This window comes from Pyxicephalus adspersus, chromosome 5 (genome assembly GCF_032062135.1).
Source record: "Pyxicephalus adspersus chromosome 5, UCB_Pads_2.0, whole genome shotgun sequence".
NCBI classification, from domain to species: Eukaryota; Metazoa; Chordata; class Amphibia; order Anura; family Pyxicephalidae; genus Pyxicephalus; species Pyxicephalus adspersus.
Genome location: NC_092862.1, coordinates 130,658,441 through 130,677,986, shown reverse-complemented (window position 1 = coordinate 130,677,986; position 19,546 = coordinate 130,658,441). Strand labels below are relative to the sequence as shown.

At 38.8% G+C, this 19,546-nt stretch overlaps 1 protein-coding gene across 7 annotated transcripts in view; it reads left to right on the top strand.

Annotated features, from left to right (window-relative positions):
* Positions 1-7,490: 7,490 nt before the first annotated feature.
* KIAA1217 (KIAA1217 ortholog) overlaps positions 7,491-19,546 on the top strand; it is a 279,526-nt gene continuing 267,470 nt past the window's right edge. For 2 of the 7 annotated variants that reach the window (XM_072412717.1, XM_072412715.1), the window contains exon 1: positions 7,493-7,958. In XM_072412717.1, coding sequence (XP_072268818.1) covers positions 7,739-7,958 — 220 coding nt within the window. In that variant the 5' untranslated portion in view covers positions 7,493-7,738. Of the gene's footprint in view, positions 7,959-19,546 lie in introns of all 7 variants that reach the window. The other 5 variants (XM_072412718.1, XM_072412716.1, XM_072412731.1 and 2 more) reach the window with 5 other exon arrangements.

Sequence of the window (19,546 nt, the reverse complement as noted above, 5' to 3'; positions counted from 1 at the left end):
TACAGATGTTCATTTAAGAGCTTTGGGGAGCTCTATAACAGTGGTCCCCAATCTTTTCGAGCTCACGCACCGTTAATCTCACGAACTCTGGACTGCGCATGCGCTCCCCCCCAGAGTGAGCTGTCCATCATGTTGGGCAGTCAATAGAGAGACTCAGGGGGGTGACAGTGTAGGGCCATGTAAGCCTTGTTTGAAGTTTGTTCAATGGAGCTCCCAGAGTGCTGGGTAACAAAGCCGATCATGTCTGCAGCTACCTGCACCTTGGGGTCAGCATAACATACTGCTATAAGACACTTCATTAGTACATTTTACAGCATGTCCCATAGTCAATTTTAATTTAGCATCATGCACAGTCCTTCAGTCACAATAATGCATAACATTTTACAACACACCTTTGTGTGCTTGTTAATTTAGCTGTAATATGTTTATAGTTACTTTAAATGGTTGTTTTGTATCATCCACTTAGTTTTGTGGACACCTCTGAAAGTAAATTCCTATTTTATAGGAGAAGAACATTAAATTTGAATATCTGTTAAGTAGAAGATGACAAACTGTTACAGCTATTTTATGTAAATGTAACAGTCCTATATAAACTTTGCATTATGGTAAATCTTTCTCTTTTATTTATTATTGCTGGTCACCCTGTATAATCCTTTTGTTTATTAATCCTTGGTAATTGGAGAGAAATTATTAGCTCACACTATGGCAGTATGTGTTCACTGGAGATAAGAGAACCTTTTAAAGGTGTGAGCCTAGGACAACACCTCATTCAATTTGCAGATTTATCTGATAGTGATTGTTGGAATTATTAATATTTAAAATGATTTATATAGCGCCAACATATAATGCAGTGCTTTACATTAAATAGGAGACAGACAGATACAGACAGTGACACAGAAGGAGGAGAGGACCCTGCTCTGATGAGCTTATGATCTCAGATATAAATCTGGAAGTCATGGATAAAATAGATTTGTGTGTTGCTAGATTTTATATTCTGCTCTGATGTCCTGCACAGTAAGAAAATCGAACACACAGTTAATACACTTTCATCAGTGAACCTGGATAATCCAGCAAACCTGGAATGGATCTGGCCCAGAATTAAAATATTTGCTAGCAAATGGCAAATGATTTTTAAGAAATCCATCCAGGTTTGCTGGATCACCCAGGTTTACTGATGAAAGTGTATTATCTGCAGTCTTGTAGAGCTATAATAAATCAGGTCCATTGTATCAGTGTTTCTCAACCTGGTTCCCCCAGAGGTTGCTAAAGGGTTTCTTGAGCAATCTGTGCCTCTGAAATCAGTTTACCTGACACCAATGATCTGTTTGTCTATTTGTAAGGATGACATTCTTCCCCTGGCCAATTATGTAGGAAGCCTTATTTCCATTGACAACTAAGCTTATGTACTGGGTACTGTGGAATTTGTATTTATAGCATATCTATTATAGTGTATCTTCTCATGTAGTGTGTCTCTAACAGTCTTCTGTATCACTGCATGTACTGCATATGCATTATGTAGACCTTGTGTGATTTTATGGGCTGCAGTATAGATGCCCTACAACATCATAGCTCATCATTGCTGGTCTGGAATCTCTTGTTCTTGCTCCAAGCTTGTGTCACATTAAGCATCATGTATAGGAAAAGTCCCGAAAAAAAGATTTGATTTATCATTTAATAAATTAAAATCTAATAATATTTTTGTCCTGTACCACTGTATATTAAGACTGTTGTATGGTGTATACTACAATTCCATAGTTGTCTCTTAAAAAGAGATTTCTTCTCATTTCATTACCAGGTGACCCAGAAGTATTTAGGCTTTGTAGGGAATTCTCCTGGCAGTGTAATAAATAAGCCACTTCAGGGATAATTCCTTATAAAGTTTTTGTTGTGTAGCTGGCTCCAAAACATAGCAGCACCATTGATTCTAAAACTTTAATGCAATTCTTTCCTTTATTTTATTTCAGCTGAGGCTCTTGACCTGTAATTAGTACAACGCAGCACCGATGAGTTTTTAAAAGAGGGAGGAATACTCTCCTAATTGAATTTCTGTGATGAAAGAAGTAGCGAATTGTTAGCTCTCAAAGGAATAATTACTTTCGCCTTGAGATGTCTGAAGTAGAGCTAAGTTTAAAAGCCGGATTACTGGAAGGCTGGTTGTCCAAAAGAACTCATTGCAGGGCTTACCATTAAAAGTGTGGCAGACTTATCATACTCTGATCTGTAGTTAAAGTAATGATCATTTTTAAGTGAGAATACCCTCAGTAAAAACCGTATGTGAAAGTGATAATTGATAAAGAAAATTCCACAGCTGAAGTTAATAATGAAGTCTTAGCTTTGCAAAAAATATTTGTTATCTCATTGGGCTGCCTATTGGGGATTTAATGAGCAAAGGGGCATCACAGACCAGCTGGAAACGCTGAAAAGTGAGGAAGGTGGAATATAGATCAGTATTGGAGGGAAATTTATGATTTTTGTATGATTATAACTATCTATGGTATCTGTAAAAACACTAATGGATGGTCGTAATATAATTGGCCTGATGTTTTAAAGCTCTCCAAGACTGGAGAAGGTGGGCTATCATGGAAGAACCAGGGTGATCCACCTGTTAATAATTCTGGACCACATCCATTCCATGTTTGGTTGATCACACAGGTTCTACCATGATTGTATATCTTCTGCAGTCTTATAGAGCTTTAATAAATCAGGCCCAATGTGTTTTGAAAGGAGCCATTTAACCTGATTTGCAAAATGCATGATCAAACCCGATCAACACTTCTTAGCTCCTTTAGAGGGATAGTGGTGATCCCCCTAAAAATAATAGAGGTTAGTGCTGTTTTTTTCAATGCCAATGCGTATATGGGGATAAAGGAAGTGAATCCATTCATCCAAGTTAAAGAAGGCCTTGATTACCACTTTAGCACTTTAATGTTACATAGTTACATTGTAGGTTAGGTTGAAAAAATTCATAAGTCCATCAAGTTCACCACTAGGGAAATAAACATATCCCAGATATAAAACCCTATAAGACATAGTTGGTCCAGAGGAAGGCAAAAAAACCTGGTACAATTTGCTTCAACATGGGAAAAAAATTCCTTCCTGATTACATGAGGCAATCGGATGTTACCTGGATCAACAGTCACTGCTATTTTTACCAGTTGTATTCTGTGCTTCTAGAAAAGCATTCAGCTTTTTCTTAAAGTAATCTATAGTAGTTGCTGAAACTACTTCCCGAATCTCTCCTCATAGCTGAGCTCCTCCATTCCTTTTATTAATTTAGTTGCCCTTCTCTGCACTCAATTCAACAATGTCCCTTTTATGAACTGGTGCCCAAAACTGTACTGCATATTCCAGATTTGGTCTGACCAATGCTTTATACAAGGGCAGGATTATGTCTCCATCTCTGCAGTCTATTCCTCTTTTATTACAGGAAAGTACTTTGCTAGCTTTAGACATTGCAGCTTGGCATTGCATGCTTTTATTAGGTCTATGATCTACAAGAACCCCTAGATCCTTTTCTGTTTCTGACTCCCCCAAATGTATTCCCCCTGTTTACTTACTTCCTCATAAAAAGAGAGTACATTTGTTTGACAACTTCAGCCATGCTGACTATCATTTATAATATTATTTCTAGCAGAAACTCCTCTATGTGGTCCTAGATGAAACTCTCTAGGACCTTTCCAACTATGAACGTTAAACTAAGGGGTCTGTAGTTACCTGGTATTGACTTTGCTTCCTTTTTGAAGATAGGAACCACATTGGCCCTACGCCAATCCATTGGTACCTTGCCAGTGACTAAAGAGTCTCCAAAAATTAGAAATAATGGCTTTGAAATAACCGAGCTCAGCTCTTTAAGGACACGTGGATGTAATCCATCAGGTCCTGGTGCTTTGTCAACCTTAATTCTTCCCAGCTGTTTCTCAATCATATCAATTCTGAGCCATTGTGACTTATTTAGGGCAGTGACATTGCTATTAATAAATTGGACTTGAGCTCTGCCATTTTCCTTTGTGTACAGAGAGGTAAAATGTATTTAAATCACCCAAAATAAACTGACTTTGGACTGTATTAAAGACATATGACTGAGGTAGGGACATGAGCCTCTTTAAGGGACAGCGCTGCATAATATGTCGGCGCTATATAAATACTGTATAATAATAATATTTATGGTGTAGCCATATGCAAGACTTGAGATCCTGATCCTCAGGAAACAAATATCAGATGACTACTTTTTATTAACATTCATTTTTCTGGACAAGCTTTTCTTGTTTTACTTATTACTACTGCTTTTACCCTTTGCTTAAAATATTGGGTCTGATTTATTAAAGATAAATTATATATAAATATATATATAATATATATTATATATTATATATATAATAATATAATAAAGATAGATTATTATTTATTAAAGACTGGAAAAATAATGCTACCTGGGTAATCCATTTGCTATTATTTGCAAATGTTTTCAATCCAGGACCAGATCCATTCCAGGTTAGTTAGATCACTCAAGTTCTCCTGATAAAGTCTATCTTCTCCAGTCTTGGAGAGCTTTTTTAAATAAGATCCATTATGTCAAAAGAGCTTTAACTGAAGGAATTTAGGCTGTTCACTTGCCAAGATGAATTATCGTTCAGCTTAGTGAATAAGTTGATAGTCGTCTTTGAAAAGAATATCCAATCACATGCAAGAAAATCTAAAAAGCAGGATTTTCCTTGCAAATGAGTGGATGGTTGAAGTCGGCAGACCCTCATCCCATTTACTAAGCAAAGTGAATTATCCCTTGCAGGGGGGATAATTCAAATTTCAGTATGAACAGCCTATAATACTTTGGTTAATCAATCCCAATGTGTAAGCAAGCTTTATAAAAGTTTTCTGTAGCTCCAATATTATTGTTTTTTATCAATAAGGCACCAACATATATAGCGCTGTTCAATAAACAGACGCTATAGATGACAATGTGATGTGAGATGTGAGATGAGGATCCTTCCCAACTGAGCTCCTGCTGATGATAATAGAAACTGTGACCGGTAATAGTCGGGAATAAAGCCCCATATAGGCGTCTGATCAGAGGATTATCGCTGGAAAAGATTTTTAGTGATTATTTCCATTGACAGATGAATGAACAAGAACAGTGCACACAATTTTCAAAGGAGAGGGGATGGGGGATGCGCAACTGTTTGCTAAGGGCAGCCTTTCTTAACCTTTTTACCATGGGCAAACCCGTAAATTGTTTTTCAGATCTCAGGAAACCACTACTATAATTATTGTATCCACAGCTCACAGTACATTAGTCAATGGAAAGAATTGCTGTCTAGTAGGAAGAATGTCACCCTTACAGATACCAGACAGATCATTGGTGTTAGTGGTAATTGACCCGAGAGGTCCAAATTGCTATAGGCTTAAGGGAAAACTTTGGAGGAACCGTGGTTGAGAAACACTGGGGTGAAGATCATCCAATGCACAGTATGTAAGAAGATTTACACCTCCCTACTTTTCTGTCCATGAACCTAGACCTACTGTACAGAAAGATATGTTCTGACCTTGGATATACCATACATCCTTCAACTTAATTAATAAAAATTTGCCATTTGTTCTTTTATTATTCTTAGCTCCAATGAGAATTAGAAAAAAAAAATGTTTCCAGCAGACAAAGATACTAGAGTTAGCACTACTGAGTAAAAAGCTAAAAAATAGTGAGACTTACAACCTGTACTTTACTGTTAATGTACTTTAACCAATTATATTAATCATATCCTCAGCACAGAGGTTCCCCAATCAATGCCGTGATGCGTGGTGACTCTACGTGCACTCCCTGTGTATCTGTGTTTGTAGATAGGAAATTTTGTTTACCTATTGGATGTGTGAGGATTATGTCTGACTTTCACTGTTTACAAGTGAATTATATTTCACAGAATTTACTTCTCAATATTTAGACTTCTAGAGGCTTGAAGGAAATTGGCTGATAGAAATGCCAGCTGAAGTGCAGAGAAGCGACAACTAAATTACTTGTCTTTTGTTATATCTCCGGAATCCGAGTACACCAGACAAATTCCCGAGTGCTCAGTCTTACTACATTGCAAAAAAAGTTACTAAAATAAATTCATATTAAAACCAGAAGTCATAAAAGGAAGATGAGGGGAGGCAACAGTTTAAAGTTTTCTTTTTAAAGATGGGACCTTTACGTCTGTCTATAAATCTATAAATTATGATCACTGCACCCTGGGATTTCTGTAACCCAAAAGGCAAATGAGGATGACAGCTTCTAAAGTTCTTTCTTGCTCATTTCCTTTTTCTTGCCTTTTCTTTCCTTTTCATGCTCTCCCTTCGTGTCTTCCTTTTGACCATTGAATTTGCATGTTGCATACAGTGGCCAGCAAGAAAGCCTGATGAATTGGAGGTCTTTATTTGCACCCCTGTTTTCGGGTTTGCCTTTTCTGGATTTGGATCTGGATTTTTTTTGCCTTCTGCACCAACTATGTCCATGGGGTTTTATTTCTGGGATATGCTTATTTTCCTAGTGGTTGAACTTGATGGACTTATGTCTTTTTTCAACCTAACCTACTATGTAACTATATGTAACTTTAGGAGGCTTACATTTACCTGTCATTGGGGGGACTTGACTTGGAGACTAAAGCCACTTACAGACATATTTTGTGATCGTTTCCAGTGGAAGTAGAATGAGCAACTGCTGTACATACAGCTTCATTCTGTTCTTTGAAGAGGGGATGGGGAAGGACGAGCAGGAGTCCCCCACTATAGCAAATGACAGTAGTCATCCCCAGTCATTTGCTTATTGATTTGCCACAGCATTAGGAAATGGCTATAAACACGAAGTCATATAACTTTGTATCGGGTTACAGTTATCCAGCATGTGTACAAAGCTTTGGGCCTTGTTCAGACAGATACCTATGGAGGACCCTAACCCAGTTTTCTAAATGCAAAGAAATGCTGAGCAGGTCTTGTCATCCTTACTTATGATACGAGTGAATGTGACATCTGATTGGTGTGTTTAAAAAACTTTTGCTGAAGCTTTTTTTTCTGTCGAAATTTGGATTCTAGTTTTGGTATTTTAAGTTGACGTCTATTGGCTTTTATTGGCAACAATCATCTGACGTGTGTATATAGCTCCAGACATTGTAACGCTATACGTTTATTAATTAGATCACATACAGATGATTTTGAATCGGTTGCTTTGCCCAATTCATAAAAAAAAACTGTAACCGTGCTGACTTCTGAATTATGATCAAAGCCAAGTTGTACATATTCCTGCAAAGGCACGGGTTATAGAAGGCTGGCTGATTTACTGCCAATCAATGGAACATCTGGAATTCAGCGCAGATTCCATCTGCATTGTGTGCAGAAGTTTACCTGAGTGGGTTGGGCACTGGCAAATTCTTGTTTCTGTTAAACGATGGTCAGTTCCAGTCTGAGCATGCAGCAGCCTCCTTCCTGCAGTCAGAGCATTCTGAAACACAGCATTCAGCATCTGTTCCCTGCTCGCCCTCGGCAGAGGAGCCATAATCCTGAACTCAGGACACATTTACATTCCACAGGTCTGATAAAGTGGCTGTCTGATTGCCCATTCACCGCCTTTTCACCAAAAATTCCATCTCAGCACTTTCTAGCAGCACACACAGCCTGGATCCTTCTCTCTTCTGCACTGCTAGCCCACTATGGCTAACTGAGGATCTGCTTGTCCTGCCCCGGTTTGAGGGAATTTTATTTTTGCCCCCTCGCCATGTCCAAGCCGTCACGTTTAACCAGGCCCTTGTCAGCCAACGTAACAACTAAGCTCCCTGTGAGCAGGATTGAAGATTTCAACAGCAGGTCAAGAAAAATCAGCTTAGGGGAGAAGATTCTCAGGGCTGGCAGCGAGGGGAGTCTGGTAAAGAAGCAACAGCAGCAGGTGCAGGCGGCACACATACCAGGGAAGCTGCCCGGAGCCAACTCTGCCAAAGGTACGCCAAGACAATTTTACCCATATATTTCAGTCTTGTGCATGTCTAGAGATCTCTAAATTGCCAGATAATTGTTATGTTAGCCATTGGTTTCTTTGGCCTATCCAAGCAGATTCTGAAACTTGTAGAGCAGACTTTCTCAACCTTTTTAACAAGGGGAAACTCTTGAACAACTTTCAGTTCTTCAGGGAACCCCTGACATTATAAACAATATCAACAGCTCACAGAACATTTGTGTGCTGGTCATTGGGATGAATGACTCTTACATTGCTGGCCATTGGAAAAAATGTCACCTTACGAATAGTCCAAAAGATCGTCAGTGCCAGTTAAACTGACCTGAGAGGCACAGATTTCTCATTGCTCAAAAGAACCCCCAGCAACCTCTGGAGGAACCCTGGTTGAGAAACACTGTTATAGAGTATGACAACTTGTTCCAAATGGTAGCAAGCCTTCCAGGTCCTGGAGAGTGATATATTAATAGATGCAATGCTAAAGTCACATGTAGCCAGGCTTTGCCTATAAGTTAAGTATTCTTAAACTAACAATATACAAAATGTTACAATCCCATTGTGCAAACTCCTTTATATCTATGCGCAAATAATATTGAAATGGATTGTTTAGGTAGGGCCTTGTGGCTTTTGTAAATCAAGAGCTGACCACACATATGACAATCAGATTGTTTGATCTCCACTGGATTTAAGCTTATGTACAGACATGAGATAAAAGTAATGATTATTGATATATGAATGTTTTCTATAAACAACTGAACAGTGCACACAGTAATAATACGATTGTTCACAGACCATTCCAGGTGACTGTACAGACTATAGATGGATTGGTAAGAGATTGGATCATTTCACTTCATTTTCCTTCCCCAAACGTGTCCCTAAGCATACACGCTAGATAAAAAGTGATCATCGAATGACTGAATTTGCCAGGATGGTTGACTGTTTTCACTGAGAATCCTCGTTCATTGTTATCATTTGTTGCAAGTTTTATAGATGATTAGAAAGCGATGTGTCGGGCACGTTATTCGTTTTTTCATGGCATTTATCTAGTGCTGTACAATCTCTATACAATATGAAGTTTTGTGATCATACCTAATTATTATTAATCGGTTAAAATTGTATCCAATCTGGCTGCATTGGCTTTATCAGCCCTGATTTGTTGGATCTTCCCATCTGTGAGATTGCCTTACCTGGTGCACCCATGTATGTTCATTCCACGATCCTTGTACAGGACAGTTGTTCATCGGTTATCTTTGACTCAATATTATATACCTGTAGATGATCTTCTCCCGTTCTGTTCTTTGCTGTCAGACAAATCATCTTTCTGTACTGTATGTGATACAACAATAATGAAACATTATTTGTTTGTTGAGTCCAAGGTTATTACTTTCGCCGTTTGGGAGAACATCATCCCATGTGATATAGTTTATGAATGAACTCATCAAAGTTACAAATAGATGAGCTGCACCCTGTGGGCCAAAGAAGGGGGGACACAGGCAAAAAAAATAAGATTCAACATTTCCAGGAAGTTTGTTTTAGATTGCTAAAAATGTTCCTTGGATAAAGAGATGGCTGCGGGCAAATTGTTCGTTTTTAGTTAATGTGCAGCTTGGAAAGGTCACGTGCTTGGAGTGCAAAGTGCTCGTCTATAGCTGCTGGCGTTGGATTGCTGCTCATAAAATGCATCAGGATATTTCCATAGAAGATAATAGACCATACAGGGGGTGGACACAGTGAACTCCAGGCAAATACACCGATAAAATAAATATGAGACAGCTGTTTATGTGACAATATACTTACAATTCTGTATATTCAGTGCTGGGTTTTACCCAGATATGCAACATAGTACAACCAGGCTAATTTTATTGTAGAAAGGATACAGTGGGGTTCTCTTTCCACCCAAAGATTTTGGTTGGATGTTAATGGAGCAACTAAAGGTCATCTCTTTGATCACTTTGCGTTCTCTCTTTGTGATTGGGTCCTTGTCTATTTTGTATGTTCTACTGAGAGGAGAGGACAAGCAAGCAGCACACTGTTGTGGTCTCCTCCATAGGAAAGCATGATGTTTTTGGGACTGATTACAGAACAACATCACTGTACACATGCCTTAAAGCCTATCTGAGATCACATACATATATGATATTGTACATAAAAGCTTAATTTCCATGATCATACTTCCACTGTACTGCTATAGCAATATGCAATTTCCCCAAATATGAGTGTGCAGTCCAATGGGCAGCAGAGTTTGGTCACACTGCACAGTGCACGCTGTAATCTAACAGACTGGGTCGGACATGCCTCCTTCTCTTCTTCTGCAGTACAAATCTGTTTGACAACACTTGTGATGAGAGAGGTGACAGCTAACCATCTAAATCAGCATAGATCACTGGTGCAGAATGCATTTCAACAAAAGGGAAAAGGCGGTATCCTAAGTCACAGGTATAAATTGGGCTTTAAAGGAAAAGAGCACATGGAGGCTGCTATTGCTGCAAATGTCAGTTGCCTGTGTGTCATGATCAACCGGTGGATTCATTACAGAATTCAGCTGAATCAGGTATGCACATCATGTGTTTGCTCTGACTTGAAAGTCCCTATAAAAAGTCAACTGCATCGAATTGCAATGCTTCTTAGATAGGCAGCTAGAGATAGAGGTTTGTTTTGTTATGTCAGTTTGTATTGAATGTTCTCCTAGAATGGTTCGCTTGACATCACTTACTTATCTCTTGTCTGTGTTTCATTTTAGTAACACCTTCTTCAAAAGTCATTATAAATAATTTCAATGGGCTGGAAAAAACTAGATCAGACAAAAGATAGAGAACAATATTTCTTAATGGCTCCATGTCAGTACATGGGTGAATAGACTTTGCCTCACCTCCATTCCCAAAGGAATTATTCTTCTTACACCCCCCCCCCCCCCCTCCTAAACTGTTTCCTTTTTCATCCTCCTAAAGATTCTATCTCTAGGACCGCCATCAGAACAAGCAGTCTTATCTACCTAAAGGTGTTAAAGTCACTAATGGCCACCCAGAATCACAGGGAGCCGTCTTCTCATTTGTCATCCAAGTAGGTCAACCAAGATAAATGTGATGTTTGCCTTTTCTAGCCACTTGACCTTCAGTCTGTTCTTCACCTTATTGGACTTGCTTTGGCCTCATGTTTCCAGAAATGATATGTAAAACACCCACATGGTCCTCGATACACTATATCACTATTAGCCCTACCAACTGTGGAATTTAATCAGAGAGGTGACAAAAGCCTTCTCTTTGTACCAACTTTAATTGAATATACCAGCATTTCATCCAGTGTTCTCCATGTAATTCCCACTTGTATGCTGACATGAGTAAACCTAATGGTAACCCCCACCAAACTTTTACGAAACACTCTGAAATGGGTAAAATGTGTACGTCATTGGGACTTTGAGGGTGGAGGTGAGCTAGAGTATTCCTACTCCTTGCCTATAGCCATGACATGAAGGGATAGATTGAGGTTTGCTTAAAATTCCTTTTAATTTCACAAATTTAGTTACAAATGTATGTATTTAGGTATATGAAGTAGTGAATATGACATTCAGCCACATTTGTCAGATGGAGAATCTTCCATGTGGTTTTAATGGAAGTGATTGGTTCTCCATCACAGAATATTTGCTGAATGGCAGATTCACTTCTTTATAAATAAACTCCATAAAGTTTTTAGTAGACTTTTTGGCAGTGCAGGCAAACCGCAATGTGAAAATGATATTGATTGCAGAAGTATGCTTTCAGTGAATTGCTTGATTCTCTGCTAGTCAGTACCATCAGCAGATGCTCTACAATGAATAAGTCAAAAGGCTCTTCAGTAGATATTTTCACACTTTTACACATTTTGCCCGCAGTGTGAAAGCCGTGGTGTAGACACATTCTGGACTGAGAGTACCTGACAAATACAGTGGGATTTAATAAAACAGATTTGCTTTTTTGCTACAGTTATCTAGTTTGCAAAGATGAAATTCAGTGAACATAGCCAGAGCATAGCGTATGTTCAAACAGCAATTCCCTATATAAAATCAACCAAGAATTGTTACTAATGTACTGAAGTCAAACAGTCTTACATTAATTTAATTTTCTCATGGTGCCTGTAGAGGAAACAAATAGTACTTCCTTCATGAAACTTTAAAACACAAGTTTGGGCAGGGGAATTTTGGTAAGTTGTGATGTGTAAACAAATGTTACCTCTGCATAAGGTGTAATACTTGGCTGGAGGACTCCATTGTAGCTAAAAACAATAGCTTCCTTTATTCAGAAACGCAATTCTTGCCATGCTTCCAGCTCACTCTAGATATGAGAGCTGTGGATCATTTCTGCAACTCTCTAGCCATTATCTCTCCTTGGCCATTCATAGATGGCAGTGTATTCTGTACAGTGCAGTGATCCAGCCATAGAGTACACCTGAACAAAGGGAACAGATAGCCAATAAAGCATTGTTTCTCCATTTTTTAACATGGGGGAACCCCTTTGTAATAACTTTCATGTCTCCAGAGAACCCCTACTATAAATTACTATACCCTCAACTCACAGTACATTATCCATTCCACTCCTAAACTGATTTAGGAATCCCAAACTGCTCATTGCTCAAAGAACCCCTGGGAACTTCGGGAGGAGCCCTTGGGTTCCACTGACCCCTAGTTTAGAAATACTGGTCTATACCCAATTAGTTGTTTTCGCAAATCTTTCTGGGACTTCTAAAGAGATCACAGCGGTAGTTTCTTCTTTTGTATGGTGGGGAAAACTGCAATAAAGGATCCTCTAATGGGTGTCTGCTCGAAAAAACAGTGTTATTTTCATATTCTATAATTGGCAACTGATTAGGCCAAGACTAACTGGTTTAAGGTTTTTTTTATATCAACTCCAATATATATAATATTTGTGGTCATGTAGCTTTTTACACATACATACAGCTACATTCACAGTGGGCCAATGCAGGCCAGTGAATATGCCATGTGATGATCTTCTTGGTTCCACTCCAAACGACATTGTGTATGCCCAGCAGCAGTCTTCTACATACATCAGATAATATTCACCCACCTGAGATGAATGGCCATGCTTGCCTCAGGTGAAAAACTGTAAAGTGTAGTGTACATCTCTAAATGTACAAAGAACCCTCATTTGTCATTTACCAATCCACCGCAGCAAATTAAAGATTTACCGATTGTAAAAAACCCGATCAGCTCATCATTAATTTGCTGTTGCAAATTTACTCCAATGGAGGAGAACACAGCAGAGTCCGCTCATTTATCCTACCCCTTCTCCTCTGCATAGAATAGAACAGCATTGTGTGTACCACGCTCATTCATTCATCCTTTACTGGAAAGCGATCATTTTCAGCAACAATCTTGTGACGTGCATCGGACGTTTGCACGAGACTTTAGGGATTTTGGATGTGTACACAAGAAATGCTTTTACAGGTAAGTAAAATATATCAAATAGGTTTAATGCACACTAATTTTGGGAAGTTTGCATGAATGGCCTTTGACTAAGCAATCTATCTATAGCCTACCCAAAGGTAAGTGCTTATCCATGAAAAAAAAATGAATCTCTTGCAGATAGGGCTTTCTAGGGTTAAAGCACACGGCTGACCGCACTGAAATCCAACCACATCCCTCAGTGTGGGTAAACACTTACTCATAAAGCTTTTTAGAAGCTGCCAGAGTGCAATTGTTTAACCAAAACTGGCTGCATTTAGGAGGCCTCTAAGGTGAACATTCCTGGTTATGTGGCTCTGAAGAAGGTTTTAAAGGATTTTTGCAGCATGACACAAAACAAAGGTGATGACACATTATCTTATCATCCATGATGGATAAAGTGCTTCATTAGCAGTGTTGAGGTTTAAGACCATGAGTCAGATGTGCTGGAATAAATCAGCATATGACTCCTAAAAAGCATTTATCTGGGCTGGAGGCTCTGCCGAACAGCAAACATACTTTGAACAAACCCTTAAGCTAGGTACACATGTGTAATGATTGTCGTTAGAAAACGAACGACTAACGTCAGATCACCGATTATGCACGATTATTTTGAACGGTTGTATTGTGCACAATTCTGCACATGCTGTAACGATACGATCATTCAAATATAATCCACCAATAGTGTACACACGCTAGAAACGATCGTTTGAACGATGCAGGAAGTGACATGTAAAGGAGAAAGTGTACAGCAGAACCATCCGCAAGCACTGAACGGCCGTACACACAATAGATTGCGAACAATCGTTGCCCAATCAGATCCGCCGGGACGGTGGTAATTTCCGAGGACAATCCTCGTTCATCGGCGTTGTTTTGCACTTTTTTTGTTAACAATTATTGGACAGTCGTTAGTCGTTCGTTTCCAACGATAATTATTGCACGTGTGTACACAGCTTAAGAAGTGGCATACATCAAAAAGACAACATAAAAACACATGGACGGCATAAAGGCAAGACACTGACCTGGAGGTACAAACTGTGGCTGCTAATAACTGACGTTACTGAAGTGCAGAAAAAAAACAGCAAGTTAATAAAGCTTTTCAAAGTCTGGTGATTAAAGGTGTACGGTAATTATTAACAGCTGAACTGCCAGTTTCACAATAAGATTTGTATACTAGTCAAGATGAGTGGCTCATCACAAGCACTGTATTGAAATCCCAGGGCCAGCTCATTGCATTCTAGAAGATCATTCAGAAAATGAAATGAATCACTACACTCCAGGCTACAGCAACTTTTAATGTATATAAAATAGTAGAAGGGTTCACATGTGACTGAAAATGTCTTTTTTAAAGAGAAACAATGCTTTTTCCTGTGTGTCATGCCAAATACAATACAGAAGAAAAGTTGGTGCAGCCTGGAGTGCAGTGATTCATTTCATTTTATGAATCATATTCTAGAATGCAATGAGCTGGACCCAGGGATTTCAAAGCAGTTCTTGTGATGAGCCACTCACCTTGACTAGTATACATATCTTATTGTCATATCTATCTATTAACTTTAAAATAGAACTAAAGTCTTGCAGTACAATAAAGGATCGGGCAGGTAGTTATTGCAGAAAAATACACATGGCGGCGTTCTGCAATAAAACATTGATAGGCGAATTGCGCGGCTTTAGTTCAATGTAATATTTTTCTTTGCTCTTGTATGACTGAACACATAAGCATGAAACATTATAAACCATTGTGTAAGCTCCAACACCATCAGCACATAGAGCTTACACTGGGTTAGCATAGCAAAATGTATAAGTGGGGGGGGTCAAGGGAAAGGTGAGTATGAGCAGGTGAGGGGGTGAGCTTAAAAAAGATTATAGACTGATTAATGGAAAAAGTAGAACATCATTACTTTCCAAATGGAATTTACTTTAATAAATAAGGTGAAGCTAAGAAAAAAATTATTTGGAACGAATAACCAATCATATGCAAAGAAAATGACAGGGCTTTTGGTCACTCATGATTGGAAGAATAAAGTCAGCCCAGCTTTTTCTAATCAAAGTCAACCCCATAGGATCACTTTACTGCGAATAGACAAAGAAATAAAAATAATGAATAATTATATAAATGTATTCAGCCAAAATAAAATGCATTAATTTATCTAGTTCAGTTCTCAAAAAGGTTTAGCTTTTGCCCAAATTTGGGAGCCCTACAATATTTATAGCCTAGAGGGATGTTTGCTGTGAGCAACAAGTTTTCTTTTCAGTTAGCTACATTAGAGCTTATGTCTGCCTAAATTCCTGTGTTTATTAAAGTCACATCGCTTCCGTCTATCGTCCACATATTTTATCTCAAGAGTCTTTCAGCTGAGAAGCGGGGTCTTTGCAGACGTTGACGAGGGTCCTTTCATGTTCAGACATATAGACTATAAGATTTGGTATCGGAATACCTGCTGCACTCTTCTAAAAATCTCTGTTACAGTTAAGTTTTGTGATTTTTCATTGTAAGGTCAATTTTTGTTTTTCTGCAGTAATGTAGTCCAAATGATACATGATTATTGATTAAAAGCAGCTGAAGCAGAAGGGCCTGTTGTTCGTGGAATTTATGGCATTAAAATTAAAAGCAGAACTCGACGGTTTAATTTTGAGTATGAGTGGTCCATTGTGTAAGAGCGCAGTACAAGCGAAGTAATCTGACTGCATTAGATGGAGCTGTGCTGCATTCCTTCTGATAAGCGCTAATGAGGCAAAAGTATGCCTTGGTATGCGTAGCCCTAATAGAAGAAAGGCTAAGACTCCCCCCTCCTTCCCCTGCAAGATTAATACATTGAGCATGACTGTTTATATATATATCTTGAAAGTCAATCAGAGAATTATAATTCTGTTAAGGATACAATGTAACCCATTAAGTCTGAATCTACATGGTTTGAAGTGGGTGGGGGTGGGGGGTAAGAGGCAAATGAATACATTCCTAATGGTTACAATATAACAGTATTATTTAAAAATAAATGTAGAAATAATTTACCTTTTTGGTAAACCTTGACCTGTGATGGGAACAGGCATTTCCATGTGACTCTTGGAAGTTGGCATTTTTCTAGACATCGCGCTCCCTGCACTGCTACGCTGTTCCTAAAGAACCAATGTGTGCACAATTTGCAGAAGGCATTACTGGACCGCTCAACCTCCCCCCAGTAAATCTCTTGCTTTGGGTAATGTTGGTCGAATATCTCACTATTCGATTCGACAGCTATTCGTATGAATAGGGAGATATTGTTTGGGTTATCGAATGCCAAATTCGAACACTATTAAAGTCAATGGTGGGAGAATTCAGATTATTTTTAGGGACTATGAAGAACTGTAAGACCAATCAGGAGAGCAGAGCTGACAGCTCCGCTCCCCTAATTGCTCTTGCAGCCCTTTACAAGTTGTATTTGTTCTTGGATAAAGTTTCTCTATTAATGTGACCGCGGCCGCATTCATTGAAAAAGTCCCCGAGGCACTAGAGGCTAAATGGGGACAATTATTCCCATTCATTCACCTCTAGTGCTCTGTGATTGGCTGGGGGAAGGAAATCCTGATGACACTTGAGCTGTCATCAGCGTTTACCTTTACTCAGCCGATCACAGAGCACTAGAAGTGATGAATGGGGAAACTTGTCCCTATTTAATTTCTAGTGCCCAGGGATCCCACACTGACAGGAGGATTCCCCATCATCCTGTCATTGTGGGATGACCTGTAAAAAAATAAAAATTAGTTACACAAATCACACACATTCAATAAATTATCATTCTTTTTTTTTTACACACATTTTTTTACACACGAATTTGCGCTGTCGAATCCCATGATTTTCAGGTCGGGTCTATCCGTATTCGAACAGCCATATTCAGGTCGAATATAAGGACAACCCAAATTAGAAGACACCAACACTAGCTTTGGGCCCCATACTTTCACATCCTCAGAGGATGCCCCCCTTTAGGCCACCACTGATAAGAATGTAGGGTTAGATGCCCACCTTTCTCAGTCTGTCTTCCAAACTTCCATGCTGGGCATCATTCAACTTTGAAGACTAAGTATATCCTGTGGAGGATATCAGGTCTTGCAGGGGCAGTTCTAGATTAAAGGTGACATTTCCAGCTAGATTTTGTTTCCCTAAACCCTCACTGTGACCTTCCACGTTGAGTGATGCTGAACATCTTTCAAACCTAAAGACAGAGAACCTTTAGGTCAAGTCAGCATGAACACATTCCTGATGTCACAATATACAGCAACAGTATTAGTTAAAAATATTAGTGAAAATCGCCTACCTTTTTGCTAAATTCACATCCATGGTAAGAAAAGTGGTTTCTGCATGGCTCTCAACTGCTGCGACCTTAAAGAATCAGCATTTGCATACATTTCAGCAGGTGTTGGAGTTTGTTACTAAACCAATAACTTTCCCTTCTCATTCATTCTCTATAAGCTTCTGTTAATGGACACTCACAATGAGCCTGATTTATTAAAGCTCTCCAAGGCTGGAGAGAATACACTTTCATCAGTGAAGCTGGGTGATCCAACAAACCTGGAATGGATGGGGTCCAGGATTGAGAACATTTGCTAACAAAATAGCAAATGACTTTTAAGAACTCCTTTCTAGGTTTGTTGAATACACTGATGAAAATGTATCCGCTACAGCGTTTGAGAGCTTTAATAAATCAGGCCCTATGTGTGCTATCTTAACCAAGGAAGCAGTTATGGAAGGAAGCAAGGAAGCAGGAATGTGAGGAAATCATAAACACACTTCAACCTCACCACCAGTTTCAGCAAAGCCTTGGACATCACCAACCCTCCTTCCAGGGACTGCAGGGGACAGTTCTGGTTTTCATTCAAATTGTGTTTTCCTAAACCTCCAAGGGATCCTTCCAGGTTGAGTGATGCTGTGTGCCATTCAACTCTGAAAACTGAGAATGTCTTGTGTAGGAAATCAGGTCCTGCAGGGGACAGTTTTGGAGTAAAAATTATGTTTGCAGCCAGATTTTGCTTCCAAAATCTAGGGAAACTAAAAATTAGTAAAGATTTTTTACCCTTTGGCATCTACCAAATAGCAGCAAACAAATTTTAACAAACTGCTAGAAAGAATCATGAAAAATTGGTAAATGCAATAGACAAAATATGCAGCAAAGGTAACATAAACAAATATAGCTAGGCAACTGTGACAATAACAACTCACAATGCTACTTACACTTTCTTACAAGTTCTTTACAAAGTTAAAATTTCATGAAAGTTATAAAAACTGCCTTCACATTTACCATGCATTAATAAGGTAATTAATCTTAAACCAGTCTCATTTTTATGAGAAATTTCCTTAACCGTGAAACTGAAACTATTGATCGTGTCCCTGTATTTGAAAATGGTACTGTATTATATCAAGAGCGTTCATAAATGCCCTACAGTGCCCATGTGCTGATTTAGGTGCAATATTATATTCCAGACTGTAATACAAGACAATATCTGGTGATGTTTATCTACTGAATGCTAAGCAAGGCAGCCGGAGCTCCATGGAGGAGCAAATAAAGTGAACTGGTGTTGACAAAAGTCATAAAGACTATAATAGACGTTCCCTCCCCTCTAATATGAAATTTACAGCAGGATCCTCTAATGTCAGCAGGAAATAATAGACGGTGGAGAAAGTGAAATTGAAAGACTGTTAGAAAATATTTGCTCCATTACATTTTATTTTAATAGTCTGTGTTCTGCCGAGTGCTGATGCACATATCAATAGGAGCCGAGTGTTTGAAGTTCTCTGCTGTATATATTAGGTAAGTCAGCTATGGGAAGCCTCTATAGGCAGTTATTAAGCTGCACCAGACCAGAAACTCTTCTGAAGAATCCTCAGCAGCTAATTTACACACAGGCTGGTTGACAAATAGTTTTCCCTACAATGTGTTGAGTTTCGGCGTCTCTGAGGAAACCGCCTTCTTGCCTATAGTGCTGCATGAAAGGAAAAGTATATTTTTTTCCTTTTAAGTTAATATTGCAGTGTCCTTCTTAAAGCTGAACTCTGGTTAAATAATTTCTTCCTCCTCACTGCAAAGGGTAATGGTTCTATGAAGGGGGTAATTATTTGGGAGGAAAACTTACCTTACTCCCTATTTCTGCATGCACTCTCTTTCACTGCT